The sequence below is a fragment of the Euleptes europaea genome, chromosome 1 (genome assembly GCF_029931775.1).
Source record: "Euleptes europaea isolate rEulEur1 chromosome 1, rEulEur1.hap1, whole genome shotgun sequence".
In the NCBI taxonomy this organism is placed as follows: Eukaryota; Metazoa; Chordata; class Lepidosauria; order Squamata; family Sphaerodactylidae; genus Euleptes; species Euleptes europaea.
In genome coordinates, this window is record NC_079312.1 from 182321595 (window position 1) to 182338380 (window position 16786).

At 49.6% G+C, this 16786-nt stretch overlaps 1 protein-coding gene across 1 annotated transcript; it reads left to right on the forward strand.

Annotated features, from left to right (window-relative positions):
* The first annotated feature begins 3205 nt into the window (after positions 1-3205).
* CALR (calreticulin) lies at positions 3206-13961 on the forward strand. Its single transcript, XM_056861770.1, has 9 exons — positions 3206-3293; positions 7611-7712; positions 8821-9024; positions 9633-9727; positions 9852-10061; positions 10295-10408; positions 11831-11974; positions 12920-13012; positions 13735-13961. The coding sequence occupies exons 1-9, from the start codon at positions 3206-3208 to the stop codon at positions 13933-13935; spliced, it is 1251 nt and encodes a 416-aa protein (XP_056717748.1). The 3' UTR covers positions 13936-13961.
* The last annotated feature ends 2825 nt before the right edge of the window (positions 13962-16786 follow it).

Sequence of the window (16786 nt, forward strand, 5' to 3'; positions counted from 1 at the left end):
CTTCTAGGTGGCTGATGATCCAAACAGACCTTCAAACTAGTACGACTGATGTTCCAGGAAGAGACGTGTGGCAAAGGAGCCAAGCAAGAATCTGGGCAGAAGTTCCAGGTAATAATCACAGAGAAATCCAGAGAGGCAGGCAGGTGGAGCAAGACTGGGCACCTTTCCCATTATAACTCTTCAAGGAAGTTTCTTTTAATAAGTTTTTTTAATTAAAGCTGGGGATTCAGAGATTTTTTAATTATTTATTTTATTCAATTTATACTCTGCTCAGTTCCTGGTTGGGGCTGGTGACATTCTGCATGCAAAGCAGAGGCTCTATCAGTAACCCTCATTTTTTAAAAAAATGAAAATTAATGGGAACACAAATGAACACAATACCATACATTTAGTTTGCTTTTCCTTGTTTTGTCTTTAATTACCCATGTGATTGGTGGGGGTAGGGGTTAGAATCCCTGCAAATCTTACCCAAATTTCACAAACATCAACAAAGTTACACCCGGAAATGTGTTTTATCTCTATTGCCTATAAAGCTTAGACCTTTTATCTCAAAAGAAAAGGAAAAGAAAAGTGGACATGTGTACAGTCTGAAGGGGGTCTTGCTGGAAAAAGAAGGTTGCATTGGTCCTGTGGCATTGCTGGCTGGAGGCAGCACCTCTTTTCCACCGCCTTGCCCCCATTAATCTGTGCCATGCTTCCATCCAGGTTGCGCCACGGCTATTCTGCGCCGAGGCTGCTTGACTTCAGCCCTGCAGATACCTGGCTGTGGGGTAGCCGAGCTTTCTCCGTCTCTCCTGGGTAAAACCCAGGTCGTCTGAGTAGATAATTCTTGGAGGAAATGCTGCAGGTGAAGCATTCATCATGGGAGCAGAGAGGGGAGAGCAGGCAGACGGAGTCTCCATCTCAAAACCTGCTCAGTGCTGTAGGGTGTTTGGAACTTTTTTTAGCCAGCTCAGCACGAGTGCAAACACAATTGCATTCAGTCTCTTTTTGTTGCAAATCTGAGTGTAAATTTACGTCCATTTCTTTGTTGCACCATGGCTTCCCACAAACCAGGAATTGTAGTGTGATGACAATGTTATTTCTTGGACTGAACCGATTTGGCTTAGATATGCCACTTAGATATGGCTTCAGATCCTGGCTGGCTGGCCAGACCCTTGGTCCACCTAGGTCAGATGGGCGGCAGCTCTCTGGGGTCTTTCATATCACCTCCTACCTGGTTGTTTTCATTGGAGAGGCTGGACGTTGAAACTGGTACCTTCTGTGTGCCAAGCCAATGCTCTGTCACTGAGTTATGGCTAGGGTTGCCAGCTCCCTCTTCGCCACTGTCGGGAGGTTTTTTTGGGGCGGAGCCTGAGGAGAGCAGGGTTGGGGAGGGACTTCAATGTCATAAGAGTCCAATTGCCAAAGTGGCCATTTTCTGCAGGTGAACTGATCTCTGTCAGCTGGAGATCAGTTGTAATAGCAGGAGATCTGCAGCTAGTACCTGGAGGTTGGCAACCCTAGCCACGGCCCACTGCTCCAATTTTGTGCAATGCCCTATCCTGTTATGAGAACATTGCTCAGTGGAAGATTGCCTGCTTGGTGTGCTTAGAGCCCCATTTTAATGCCTGGCGTCTCCCGTTAAAAATGGATCTCGGAGCGGGGGCTGGGAAAGACCCATCCTAAGGCACTGCTCACAGCCCTGGGCTCCAGTGATCTTGGCTCCCTGCAAGGCGGTTTCATGACCTGTCTTTTGATTGCAGAGGCACAGTTGCCCTGTGGCTGAAGGCACCCACGGCATGCAAAAGGGGTGGCAGGGCTGGGGCATACCTCTGCCTGAGACCTTGGAGAGCCACTGCCCCTAGGGTCGCCAACCTCCAGGTGGTAGCAGGCGATCTCCCGCTATTACAGCTGATCTCTAGGTGACAGAGATCAGTTCCCCTGGAGAAAATGGCTGCTTTGGAAGGTGGATGCTATTATACCCCATTGAATTCCCTCCCTTCCCCAAAATCCACCTCCCAAATACCCAGGTATTTCCCAATCCGGAGCTGGCAACCCTAACTGCCCCACAGCAGACGATCATTCTAGGCTGGGCTGGACCACCTCATCCCCCGTAATGCTCTCTTGTGGCTGCACAGTGGTTTGAGGCCGGGCTAGGAGATAGGGTTGCCAACCTCCAGGTAGTAGCTGGAGACCTCCCACTATTACAACTGATCTCCAGGCGATAGGGATCAGTTCATCTGGAGAAAATGGTCGCTTTGGCAATTGGACTCTATGGCATTGAGGTCTGGATATCAGTTGTGATAGCAGGAGGTCTCCAGCTACTACCTGGAGGTTGGCAATCCTACCCATCCTAAGTGTTACTGGCCCTGGATGGGAACAGTGTTGCCAGCAACCAGGGGAGGGGTGTTGTGTCCTGTCCTTTTAATAGAGGGTTAGGCCTTTGATGCACGGGAGCCCAGCCCCCTTTCGTCTGTTTTCTAGGAACCCCCCTCCCCCATTGCATCTGGCAACAATCTGCCCCTTGCAAGGAGGGGAGAGGGGATGGCTGCACTTGCATGTCGGGAAGCTCGCCCATTGTTCCTGGGGGTGCGCTGGCTGCAGGGGGCGTGCAGTTGCAGCAAAAACAAAGGGGGGGACGGCTGGGGAGGCCTGTGGTGGGGGTCTGCATTCGAGGCAGGGGCTGCGCTGCGTGCACCCATGGCCCAAAGCAATTTCACAGGCGCAGGCAGAGATCGCAGCTCGACCTTCCCTGTCCTGCCCGTGCACGTGCACCGCCTGCACACAACCCTCGCTCGGCACGCGGGTTTTGGGCGCTGCCCCTTTAAGGCCCGCTGGGGGGGTCACGTGGTCCGGGCGAAGAGCAGCGATGACGCCGCCGCCGCCGCCGCGGCGGAGGGGAGGGGGGGCGTTTCCCCCCGAACGCGTGGTCGTGCCCGATTGGCCGTGCCCGGCAGCCAATGGGCAACGGCCATCTGGGACGCCGGCGTTCGGGGGCGCCGCCCCGCGTGCCGCGCCGCTCCCGGTCCAATGGCAGCGCCCGGCCCGGCCGCGGAAGCCAATGGGAGGGCGGCGGGGCGGGCTCGGCGCGGGGGCCGGCTATAAAAGGGCGGCGGACCCGCCTGCCGGGCTGCAGTCGCTGGGGGCGCCGTGCAGAGGAGGAGGGTCCGGCCGCCCGTCCGTTGTCGCCCGTTCGCTTTGTCGCCGGAGGCGGAGGGAAAACATGACCCCTGTCTTGGCCTTGTGCTGCCTGCTGGGCCTGGCGTCGGCCGTCCCGGCCACCTATTTCCGGGAGGAGTTCGGGGACGGAGGTGAGGGTGGCATCGGGGTGGGGGTTGGGCCTTCCTAAGGGACCAGTGGCAAGGCGGTGAGCCCGGGGGGGGGGGGGAGAAGGAGGCCGGCTGACCCACCGTGGCCACGATCCAGGGCAGAGCCGCTCCCTATGGCTGCGGCCCCCTCCCTGGGCAGCCCCATCCCAGCCTTGCCACTGGTCCCTTAGGAAGGCCGGGGTGGGGGCGGGGGGAGAGCCTTTATCCCTTGCCTGCAGGCTTTTGGGGAGGGGGCGTAGAAGGGTCATAGAATCGTAGAGTCGGAAGGGACCACCAAGGGTCATCTAGTCCAACCCCCCCCCTGCACAATGCAGGAAACTCACAACCACTTTCCCCCCACCCCCACTGACCCCCCCACTACATGCCCAGAGGAAGGCAAAGATGCCCTCCCTCTCATCATCTGCATACGGTAGAATCAGTCTTTATCCCTTGCCTATGCTTTTTGGGAGGGGGAGTGGAAGAACCTCTGCTTGGCGTGCAAAAGGTCCCAGGTTCAGTCCCTAGCCTCGCCAGTTGGAGGGATCAGGTAGGAGGTGATGGGAAGGACCTCGGACAGAGACCCTGGGGAGCTGCTGCCAGCCTGAGTAGACAATTACTGACCTTGGTGGACCTTCAAGGGTCTGATTTAGAATAGGGAAGGTTCATGCACGTGGGGGAGGGGGAGCGCATGGCTCGGTGGCAGAGCCTCTGCTTGGTATGCAAAAGGATCCCCGGTCCAGTCCCTAGGATCGCCAGTTGAAGAGATCATAGAGTTGGACGGGACCACCAGGGTCATCTAGTCCAACCCCCTGCACAATGCAGGAAATTCACAACTACCTCCTCCCAGTGACCCCTACTCCATGGCCAAGATGCCCTTCCTCTCATCATCTGCTTGAGGTCATAGAGTCAGCACTGCTGATAGATCAGGTAGGAGATGATGTGAAAGCCCTCAGCCTGGAACCCCTGAAGAGCTGCTGCCGGCCTGAGTAGGTGATGCTGGCCTTGATGTCAGTATGAGGCAGCTTCATGGGTTTGTTTGGGGAGGGGCCGTGGCTCAGTGATAGAGCATCTGCTTGGCATGCAGAAAGTCCCAGGTGCAGTCCTTGGCATTTTCGGTTAAGGATCACGCAGGTGATGGGAGAACGTCTGGGATCCTGGAAAGCGGCTACCAGTCGGAGCAGACAGTACTGACCTTGATGGGTCGATGGTCTGACTGAAGGATTCCTTCAGGGAGGGACTGTGGCTCAGTGGTAGAGCCTCTGCTTGGCATGCAAAAGTTCCCAGGTTCAACCCCCGGCATCTCCAGTTAAAGGAACCAGGCAAGTAGGTGATGTGAAAGACCCCTGCCGGAGACCCTGGAGAGCCACTGCGGGTCTGAGTAGACAAGACTGACCTGGATGGACCCAGGGTCTGATTCAGTAGAAGGGGCTGAACCGAGGGAGGAGAGTCAGTATGCCTGGGTAGGGCGGTGTGCTAAAGGCTGGTGAGGCAGGCTGATGCTGGCCTTTGTTGGGCTGCTGCTCAGCCCCCCTGTCTGTTAGGCTTCCAGGCTAAACACAACAAGTACCACAAAACAGGGAGAAATGTGGAAAAGACGTGAATGATTATGTTGTGTCACGATGTTCTCGGCTTCCTAGAAGATTTGTCCTTTGGGGAAGGACAGAGCGCTCTTGTCACTCGTCTCTAGGATTTTAAAAATTGTTTTGCAGTCAAGTTTGTTAAGAAGCTGCAGGTAAAAACGTATTTCAGAGCGCAAATCGGCCGCCTGTGTGCCAGGAGATAGTTGTGTTTGGTCTAGACCTCGAATCCAGCAGGGAGTTGCTAATTAAGCTGCAATCATCCGGGGCCCTGGAGACCCGGAGTGTGGACTAAATAGATCACTCGGGGATGTCTGCAGAACACACACAACGCCCACCGCTGTGGGAATCCAGGGTGACACGCGGAGGCTGCCAGCAGCGCCTCGAACAGCCTTCCCTTCTGTTTTGCTCGGTTGAGTCTAACCCGACTATCCAAAGCCCTTCATACATTAAGATTGAGCACTGGTTTAACTGCATGTGCTTATGGCTAAAAGGATGGAACTGGGGATTGGTGTCACGTTAGCAAGCTGGGTGTGGTGGCTGCGTGTTGGATAGCGCACGATGGAATCAAGACTTTGCCCATTAGGCTTTCGGTTGGAATTGGAAATTCTGGTCTGAGGAGCTTGTGGCAGCTACTCCTGGCTTTGATCGTGGTGATAACATTACTGCTTTCTTAAAGAATCTTGAGCATTTCCCATTGTGTGGTTAAATGCAGCTGTGTACGTTGTCGTGCAGCTGCAGTTCTGTTTCCTGCAGAGGAGCTGTGCCCTTCCTGTGTAGGTAGAATCTGAGATGTCCAGCGGTTTGCCTAATGCTGCTGTTCTTGCGTTACATTCAAGCATACGTGATGAGGTCGGCCCAAACGTATGAAGTCGAATTTTGCTGTGTTTGGGGCAGGTCGCTTAAGGTGGGGGCAGCTCCCAACTGGGAGCTGTTGGGACCCTACAAATTAGAATCGTAGAGTTGGAAGGGACCACCAGGGTCATCTAGTCCAACTCCCTGTACAATGCAGGACATTCACAACTACCTCCCCCCCCAGTGAGACCCCCACTCCATGCTCAGAAGATGGCCAAGGTGCCCTCCCTCCCATGAACTGCCTACGGTCACAGAATCAGCATTGCTGATAGATGGCCATCTAGCCTCTTCTTCAAAACCTCCAGGGAAGGAGAGCTCACCACCTCCCGAGGAAGCCTGTTCCACTGAGGAACCGCTCTAACTGTTAAAAAATTCTTCCTAATGTCTAGATGGGCATTAGGAAAATGGGTACACTCACAACCAACCTGACCTGGATGGCCTAGGCTAGCTAGCCTGATCTCAACTAAGCAAGGTTGGCCCTGGTTAGTTCTTGGATGGGAGACCAGCGAGGAAGTCCAGGGTTGCTGTGCAGAGGCAGGCCACCTCTGTTCATCTCTTGCCATGCAAATCCCATGAGGCGTCCCCATAAGTCAGCTGCAACTTGACTGCGTTTTCCACCACCACCGTATTCACAACTAACAAAGCCCACTTTGGGCTGAGGTTGCTAAAAAAACGGGTGTGCATGTATTTTGAATCTCCACCCTATTTCTAATGAAATTGCAGGAGTCACCATCAAGTTTACTTCATTCTGCCTGTACAACAATCCTGTAAAGCTGGCATGCTGAAAGCACTAACAAGGCAAGAGAGCCGCCAAAATAGTGTGATTAAGCAACATGTGTAATACCAGCCTTGAAACAGGAACAGCCGTACATTAATATGTTGGTACATAATAGTACCCACCGTTTCTGTTTTGGAGCCTGTCAATAATATGTCTTTGAAATTCTCAGGGAGGAAGTTTCCATTTCACCATTTGCATTCTTCAATTGCAAAATATCAGGGTTGCCCCACACACACACACGATTGGGGAATCTACAACTCAGCAGATGTGGGGTCAGCTCTACCTGTTCTGGTCATCTGAGCTATATTGGTAATCTTTTCCCCAGGTTAGGACAAGACTGCAGGGATCGTCCTGGGGCTTCTGTTGAGTTTGATGGCTGAGCAGGGATTTCCCCCCACCCCCAGTGCATCTCACTGATCTCCACAAGCACTGCTTGGTGGGTGGTGGTAGAGAGACCCTGAGAATGATGTGTGTGTGGGGAAGTCTGTGGAAATACCAGTTCAGTCTGGATCCAGCCAGTGGGGTGTAGTGGTTAAGAGAGGTGGTTTGGAGCGGTGGACTCAGATCTGGAGAACTGGGTTTGATTCCCCACTCCTGCACACAAAGCCAGCTAGGTGACCTTGGGCTAGTCATACTCTCAGCCCCACCTACCTCACAGGGTGTCTGTGGTGGGGAAGGGAAGGCGATTGTAAGCCGGTTTGAGTCTCCCTTAAGTGGTAGAGAAAGTCGGCATGTAAAAACCAACTCTTCTTCTAGGTCTCAAGTCAAATTGTAAGCTGTCTGTTATAGCAACTGACAGTAATCAAACGAAATGAGGCCTGATTTTTTTTGGTGAGAAATTCTGAAATTGAGAAATGTTTACCTGTTTTTGCATTCCGAAGAAAAACCCCTAAGTTAAATGGAAGTTTGTCAGAAATAAGGTTGTTTGCATTTTCGTTGCAAGATGTCCCTCGAATGGATCAAAGATGGCTGGAATCATATGTGACACTAGGGGTTTTGTAGGACGCTAGTCTCCTACAAAGCAGTGGTACGCCAGAATTAACCAATTAGGGAATTGTTGTAGCCCTTCACACTCTAAACTGTGGTCTTTTCCTCTCCCTCTGCACCCAGATGCCTGGACAAGCCGCTGGATAGAGTCAAAGCACAAATCGGACTACGGAAAATTCAAACTTTCTGCTGGCAAATTCTACGGTGATGCAGACAAAGACCAAGGTAAGAAGACGGCATATCAGAGCTTTGTTTGCTGCTCAGTTGGGTCCTGAAGACTGCAGCCAGGCACACAGTTGAGATTTAGGCAGCCTATTGAAATTAGGTAGCTTGACCCAAGAGCCAGTCCGGTGCAGCGGCTAGATTGTGGCGCATGGACTACAGGGTCCCAGCCAGCCTCAAATGGACACTTGGCCGTGTATACTTGGGCTAGTTTTTGACCTCACCCACGCCACAGAATTGATCAGCTCAAGGGGAATGGGATCCCCTTTTTAGGCCAAGAAGGCTTGAATATTTATGTAATAAATAGCTTGCATTTCATTTCAGTCAGTGGGATTATGGCTTCCCAGCTGTGTTCATGATTATAGCATTCCTGTCTCCCTCCCCCCAGAATCATAGAATCATAGAGTTGGAAGGGACCACCAGGGTCATCTAGTCCAACCCCCTGCACAATGCAGGAAATTAACTACCTCCCTCCACATCTCCAGTGACCCCAACCCTCCCCCCGCCATGCGGATCCCACAATCAAAGCACTCCCGACAGATGGCCATCCAGCCTCTGCTTAAAGACCTCCAAAGACAGGGACTCCACCACCCTCCAAGGCAGTGCATTCCACCGTCGAACAGCCCTCACCGTCAGGAAGTTCTTCCTAATGTTTAGGCGGATTCGCTTTTCTATTAGTTGAAATCCATTACTCCGTGTCCCAGTCTCTGGAGCCACAGAGAACAAGCTAGTTCCCTCATCAACATGACATCCCTTCAACTATTTAAACATGGCTATCATGTCTCCCCTCAACCTTCTCTTCTCCAAACTAAACAAACCCAACTCCAGGATAGCTGGTTCATTTAGAAAAATAATAGTTGGCAAGGCAGGCCTGCCTGATGACATGGGGTGACCTTCAGGCCAAATAGTATAGAACGGATTGGTTTCTACATGGTTAATGGGGTTTTGGAGTTAATGAAAACCTGGTTCACTTACCACTTATTTTTTTAAAAATCAGTAAAAAATATAGATAATTCTTCTGGTTTCGACTGCTTTTGAACATGTTTTAAGCTGGTGGTTATGGTATCCTGGTCCCTCATATAGACTTTACTTGCGTGTGCTGTTTTCCTAGGGCTTCAGACAAGCCAGGATGCTCGTTTTTACGCTCTGTCTGCACGATTTGAGCCTTTCAGCAACAAGGACAAACCTCTGGTTGTGCAGTTCACAGTGAAACATGAGCAGAACATTGACTGTGGAGGTGGTTATGTGAAGCTGTTCCCGTCCGGCCTGAACCAGGAGGATATGCACGGGGACTCCGAATACAACATCATGTTCGGTGAGTCTTTAGCCACAGGATGATGGTGTGAAAAACACAGAATGCTGCCGCCTTCTTAGGGAAGTGACGGTCAGAGAGCGAACTATGAAGCAGGCTGATTACTGTTACTGTCACTTGTAGGTCAACAGATGAGGTCTGACTTTCCCATCCTGTGTGGTGGATGCTGTATACGAACCCTTAGGTCCGGTCTGGAACAGTGCCCTAGCTAGGGGAATGTAGTTGTCCTTTATAATAACAAATTAGGTTGGGCCACAGTGAACCCGTAACCCTGTTCTGCTTTGATGCAGAATTACACGGTGTGTTCATTGCATATGTAGCCAATTTGAACAAGCTGCTATGATTACCCAGGGGTGGGGTTTGAAATACATGGGTGAGGTTTGTAGTATTGCCTACTGGTATTTTCTCAATGTGTTGAGATGGTGAAATGCCATAAACGGCATCTTGAGGGCAGTGTCAGCACTCAAGATCAATTGTGGTGTGGCTTTCCTGCATCAGGCTGGATCTTGGAGGATGGGATGTGACTTCTAGGAGGTGATACGGGACGACAGCAACTAAAGATTAGCTTGTCTTGGTCGAGTGGAGTTAAAGAACCTTTGTCTCCAATGCAGGTCCTGATATCTGTGGCCCTGGTACCAAGAAAGTGCATGTCATCTTCAACTACAAAGGCAAAAACGTCTTGATCAATAAGGACATCCGTTGTAAAGTGAGTCTCTAAAGGAAGGGCTTTTCATAATAGTGCTTCACGTTTTAGGGCAGGAATGGCTCAGAGGGCAGGAATGGCTCCGGGAAGGCTCCTGTAATCTTAACTTCTGTGCTTTGTTTGGCAGGATGACGAGTTCACCCATCTCTACACCCTCATTGTACGACCTGACAATACGTACGAGGTGAAGATTGACAACAGCAAGGTAGAGTCCGGTAACTTGGAGGACGACTGGGATTTCCTGCCCCCCAAGAAAGTTAAGGATCCAGAGGCGAAGAAACCAGACGACTGGGATGAAAGGGCAAAGATAGATGATCCAGAGGACACAAAGCCAGAAGTGAGTGGATGGCAGTTGTGGTGGCGGTACGGGGTCTCTAATAAGTATGGCACTTCAGAGAGACCTCAACAGAAAAATGTCTCTGCCCCAGGAAGCTTGACCATGGGGGAGACAACAGGGCGATCCGGTATCCAGTGATGTCTCTTGTGGGTTGGATGAGGGAGATAACAGTAGTAAATTCACTCTAACGAGCAACTTGACTTCTCTGGCACGTGTACCCATTCTCTCGACAGGACTGGGATAAGCCAGAGCACATTCCTGATCCTGATGCCAAGAAGCCAGAGGACTGGGATGAGGAGATGGACGGGGAGTGGGAACCGCCAGTAATCCAGAACCCAGAGTACAAGGTAACAGAGGGTCCGGTTGTGGCGTTCAGTTAACGGAGTGAAATCCTTTCAGTGACTAAAAATCCCCCCACCCGGGTTGACAAAACTTTTAAATAAAATGGCAACACCAAAACTGGAGGGGGCACTCATCCTTTCAGAAGAAACGGTTTTCCTTACTCCTAGGGTGTGCACGTGTACGGAAGAGTCTTCGATTGGGTGAGAAATTTGGTAGCCTCTGAGAGACCTCTGGTGCAGAAAAGGCCTGGGGTATTGCGTTGTCATTAGGTTGACAATTCATGGTCTGTTGTTCCTGAACTGAGTTTTCAAGCTTTCGTATAAAACTAAAACTGTGGATGTTTGTAGCTGGCTTGAAACTTGGAAGTATTTTGGTTAGTAGCAGTTAGATGAGCTTGGCAGCGTAGTGCGCGCACAAGAATTAGCCCTTGTACAAGATAGTTCTGAGGATGTGTGTAGAATGAGGTGTCTGTTCTAAAGAGCAACAAAGTAAACACAAGTTGGAACAGATGCATAACAACTATAGCAAGATGCAACCGATCAAAGGCTTAAAAAAACATAAGGTTAAGGGGAGGCCAAGAGGCAACAGATCGCTCTGCACAAAGAGTTGTGTTGGGTGGGGGGTGGAGTTTTGAAGTGTGATTATTATGGGTTGAAAGTGAGGATATTTGGGATTCCAGAAGTGTGGAGTTGAGCTAGGAGTAGAACAGAGTATAGGGTGGATCCAGCTGCCTTTACCATTGATGAGAAAGGAGGACCAGCCCTGAAAGTTTACTTGTTATTATTTTATTTTTCAAATTTGTAGCCCTCCCTCATCCCCAGCAAGCCAGGCTCAGGATCACGAGAACCTGCATAGACAAAACCCGTATGCAAGAGGGGCTGTCATGAGGGGGGCACTGGGCAAGTTTTGAGTGGAAATGCTGGTTGGAACCATCCTGATATCTTGGTTTCTTCTGCCTGTACTTTGGTTGCAATGCTTGACCCAAAGATATGCCTTAACACCCCGCCCCCCCTGGGGCAGCCATTTCTGACCCTGGGGAAAATTCATTTCCCGGTATTGCAGGATCCACATGGGTTGGTGCGTTGCGATAAAGAGCAGGAAAAGAAGTGAAATGGCCCTTCTGCCTCTTTGAGAGAGCGTGTGGTGTAATTCCATTAGTATTCCCTTCAGTTAGCACTAAACAACTTGTGTTTGACAGTTGTGCATTACATGTAGACACTGAGCCTCAAATGGCTTCATCGGAAATTCAGAGTTTATTTCAGTCCTTTCTGTACTGGAGAGCCATGTCCTATAATCGTTTCTTTTTCTGTTTGTCTCCCGTATGCTTAAAATTTAACGATCACCTAATGACTTATTACAAGTCAGATATGGCTTGTGAGCCGTTTGTAGTAGCTTCTGGATTTTTCACACACATTTCTGCTGCCTAGGGAGAATGGAAACCTCGTCAGATTGACAACCCCAACTACAAAGGGAAATGGATTCATCCTGAGATAGATAATCCTGAGTATACTCCAGATTCCAGTCTGTACAAGTTTGATGACATCAGCGTCATTGGCTTGGATTTGTGGCAGGTAAGTTGTTCCTGATAAGGGTTACCATTCCTTCTTGATATTCCCAATGAAATATGGAATGTCTAGACATGTCAAAAACCTTCCTATGTATCTGCCTTAAGGGGTGAAAAGGATGGTGGAGAGCTAGCTGTACCATCCAAAAATGCCAATTATTGTCCTTCAATCTTTGAATGTAGAGATGGTAACTTCCATCTGCAAAACGGAATAGTTAATCAGAATGCCCAACATTAAGGCAGGCTGACAATCTCTTGCGCATCTACTAAGATAGATATGTTAGTGTGGGATTATTGTATATATACCGCTTTGGGGCGGGATAGAAAGGTAGTGCAGTAGATCCCTTCAACAAAATAGTTTCTTCTAGTCATCTCCAGGAAGAGTTTGTTTTCTGTACTTTAGTTCAACTACACTCTGGGTTTACACCTTAGGAAAGTCATAATTAAGTGCTATTGCACAGTATATTAGCCATTGGGTAGGACGGGGTAATAATGCTTGATTATTGTTGTGCTTTCCTTTGAATACGGTTTGGGAACTGCCTCCGGGCCAGGACACAGTAGCTTGGCTCCTGTTTGGAAAGCCTGTGTAATGCTGGTGCTTTGTATGTTTAAAGCACACCGTGCCTTTCCTGTTCCAACGCAGCTTACAGAAGGAAGACGTACAGAAAATTGCCGTGTAGGCCCATGGGTTCCAAAAGACTAAGGGCAGTGTATTTTGCCCATCAGAAGAGTCCGTGCTGTGTCCTGGCTTGGCCCACTGGACACAACAGCCTTGCAAGCCCTGCAGAGGATCCATCAGTGTTTGAGGCTTAAATGACGTACCAGTAAAATTAAGAAGCAGCATCGTATGCTTTTTTTTAATGGCAGACTATTCACCAGCATTGGGTAGCTGTGAGAAGTGTTCAGGGCCTGGTAGGGAGCTAGGAATTCACTGTTCTTCCTGTTGTTTCAGGTTAAATCTGGCACTATCTTTGACAACTTCCTGATCACAGATGATGAGAAATTTGCCGAAGAAGTTGGCAAAGAAAGCTGGGGGGCTACTAAGGTAAGATACTTTTGTCTGTATCCAGTGGCGACGGGTATGTGATACTTGGGTATGGCTTCTTTTGTTTTAAGTTTTACAAAGCATTCTAGGTATTTTCTTACAGGATCGTAAGCAACATAATTGCTTATAGATTCAGAAGCTATAGTAGGCAAAATAAGGTCAGTAATTTTGGCGGAATATTTCATGCCATTAAAGAAATTGTGCAGTGGATCTGGTTTTGTCAGTGAAACCTGGTTATCTGATGCTAATAGTCATTGAAGAACCACATTTAAAGCTACCTAGAATCATAGAGTTGGAATGGACCACGAGGGTCATCTAGTCCAGCCCTCTGCCCAATGCAGGAAATTCACAACTACCTCTCCCTCCACATACACCCAATGACCCCTGCTCCATGCCCAGAAGACTGCCAAGGTGCCCTCCCTCTCATCATCTGCTTAAGGTCTTAGAATCAGCATTGCTGACAGATGGCCATCTAGCTTTTGCTTAAAAACTTTCAGGGAAGGAGCACTTACCACCTCCTGAGGAAGCCTGTTAACACCCTGAGCTAGCGGGTGTTACCACATTTTTGGATAGGGAATTTCTGAAGTCAGCCATTCTGTGTAGCAATCCTTGGAATCCTTTAGCTTCTTTGTACCGAGGTTCGAGAGCCGTGTCTGTTTCTGCTCCCTGTAGCAGCAGCCTCCTCCAGCTGTATTCTGAGTTCTCTCCTTTGTCTTCCTCAGGAGCCAGAGAAGAAAATGAAGGAGCAGCAGGACGAGGAGCAGCGGAAGAAGCAGGAAGAGGAGGACAAGAAGAAGAAAGACGAGGAAGGAGAAGACGAGGCCGAAGGTGAAGACAATGAGGAGGAGGAAGATGATGAGGAGGAGGAGGACGAGAAGGAGGAAGAGGAGGACACAGAGAGCCCCCAGAAGGATGAGCTGTGAGGAGGGTTGTCCGCTGCGCCTTGCCCTGCGCCCTGCAGTCCACTTGGTTGAACCCAACTAAGGAGGGGGGATAACAGTAATGTCTCTATGAGACACAAGAACTTTCTTTTTTTATCGGTGTGTTTGTTTTGTCTTGGCCCCCTTCCCAGATGCCATCAATTGTTCATTCATGTGTGTAGAGGGGAACTAGAACCCGCATCCTAAGAAGGCTAATCGTAGGGACAGAGTCTGTGGAGGGCCCTGTGCCATCCGGCATGGCAGCATTTTGAACATGGCCACCCCTTTCACAGGAAGCTGCTGCCTCCAGTGGCCCTCTGGGAAAGTGAGCTTGCCTCCGCCCTCCTTTCCACTCATCCTTCGAGGTGCAGGGAGCTCTCTCTCTTAAGTGGTGTTTTCGTATCTCTGAATGGGGTGGGGGGAGACAGCTGCTTCTGTGCCTCGAGAAATTGAAAAGAAGACACCGACAGTATTCAACCGTGTGGGAAGGAATACCAGTAGTGTTGAAATACTGGGAAGAAGGAGCAGAAATGCTATTTATTTTTATTTTTCTTCCCTGGCTGCTTCGACTGTCTGACAAATCATTCAGTGCTTTTTTTAAAAAGCCAAGTGTATAAAGATGGATCTACCTTTTCTGCCCTGTTTTTCTGGCCACTCTGGATATTTCATGTGGTAAATTTCCCTTTTTGGAGGGAGGGGGGTCATTGCAAAGTGACAGCGAAGGATGTGGGGGTACGCTCAGGCTGCTGAAAGGATGATAAACGTTCTGTCTCAGTGATAGAAAAGGCTGCTGGAAGGAGGAAGATCTCTCATTCACACTTGAATGTATGGAAAAAAAGAATTTCTATTAAATTAAACTTCATGTCCGGCCCATGTTCTGATTCCAGTGTGGCTTATTGTTGGGATTTGGCTGAGCGGGCTGGGGGCTTGCATTACCTAAAACCCCACATCTGTATTTCCAATGTCAGAGGGAGTATGTGGCATAGAAACCATTTGCATGCCTTGCCTCTAGTAGCTTCAGCTGAAGGCGGTGGTTCCGGCCCATGATCCCCACTAAAAATGATACTGGAGGCTGAGGCCCTGAGAACGGGGATTATCTGTTTAGATCAGTGGTTTCCAAACTTTTCGGGCCACCCCCCCCCCCTTGGTTCCACAAACTCAACCCCAGCGCCCCCTACCCTATCCTATAAAAAGCATTCAAAATAGGGGTTTGCATGACGCACTAAAGAAGATAACAGCAATAAAATTTCAAAACTAACCATTAATTGCACATCTATTCAAAATCAAATTAGAACATTTTAGTTGAAATTTATTTGACAAAAACTGATGAACTTGATATCCAGTGATAACCAGCTCTTCAAAGTCGGGGAAAATTCTGATAGTTTCCACCAAATTTGCCAGTGTGTTGCCATAGCTTGATCTATTGTAAATTAGTGAAAAAAACAATTGAAGCCCCCTCCCGCTGCCCCCTTGCCTCTTAGTGCACCCCTAGGTAATCCCGCCGCACCCCAGGGGTGGTACTGCCCGTTTTGGGAACCACTGGTTTAGAATGTGCCTTGGACCAGTGGCTTGGTAAGTGGGAAAGCTGTTCGAGAATTTCCAGGAGGCAACTGCGGGAAAACAGTGCTGATCCAGCAAAGTAGTTCTTCCTACTGTGTTTGAATTAAAGAGACATCCGTTCTAGAGGACTGAGGCAGGTGGAGGCAATGGAAAAATGCAAGGTTGAAAAACCCTCTAGAATACAGATCCACCAGGGGGGCGAGCTTAATCTCTAGAGACCTTCCAGCTGTGCCGTGAGGCTTGAGGCCTTGACAGCGTCAGGAAAATACTCCTAGGGAGGTGGGGGCAGAAAATAGGAGAAGCTGACCAACCGCTGCATATGCTGCCTGGGTCACCATTTTAAAAGTGCTTAGGGCTGATGTGGTTTTTAATGGCATTGGCTGGCTATGACCCCTTGGTAGGTCTGTGTTGTATGCTGTAGTAGAAGAGGGACAGCTTAGAGGGACAGCTTAGAGAACTCGAAGCCTGCAAGCACAGCTAGGAATTGAGTAGCAGCAGTGTGGCTTTTCATGGGGGGGTTATTGATGTATGTACCCCCTCTTCCCCAGTGGGGCTCCAAAGCAACTTGTTTCAGTCTTCATTTTATTCTCACAACAACCCTGTAATCAGGGTTGCCAACACTGGTTGGAGGAATTCACTGAGATTTCTGGGTGGTGTGTGGCGAGGGTCAGGTCTGGTGTGTATTAAGTGTTGTCAAGTTGCTTCTGACTCATGGCAGCCCTATGAATCAGTGTCCTCCAAAACGTACTGTGTTTAACAACCTCACTCGGGTCTTGCAAACCGAGGTGCTGTGGCTTCTTTTATAGAGTCAATCTCGCATTGGGTCTTCCTCTTCTGCTGCCTTCAACTTTTCCTGACATGGTCTCTTCCAATGACTTTTCTCATGATGTGACCAAAGTACGATAGCCTCAGTTGGGTCATTTTAGCTTCTAGGGAAAGTTCAGGGGTCCTGGTGCTCATTTTCTGTCTTGCTTGACTTGATCTCGAACTTGCTGATTTGCCTTTTTGAGGGTCCATGTATACACCTGCTGTTGAGTTGCTTCCGATTTATGGCAACCTTATGAATCACTGACCTCCAGAACAGCCAATTGTTAACCGCTTAGATCAAGCCTTGCAAACGGGGGGGTGGGGGGTGGGCTGGCTTCTGTGAGAACATTAGAAAGACCCTGCTGGATCAGACCAAGGTCCAGCAGTCTGTTCCCAACCAGGTGCTTCTACGAAGCCCACAAGCAAGACAACTGAAGCGACATTATCCTGCCTGTGTTCCACAGCACCTAATATAATGGGCCTGTTC

Coding starts and splice junctions, on each gene's coding strand:
- CALR (XM_056861770.1), top strand. CDS start 3,206: ATGACCCCTGTCTTGGCCTTGTGCTGCCTGCTGGGCCTGGCGTCGGCC. Junction 7,713..8,820: donor TGATGCAGACAAAGACCAAG/GTAAGAAGACGG, acceptor CTGTTTTCCTAG/GGCTTCAGACAAGCCAGGAT. Junction 10,409..11,830: donor TCCAGAACCCAGAGTACAAG/GTAACAGAGGGT, acceptor TCTGCTGCCTAG/GGAGAATGGAAACCTCGTCA.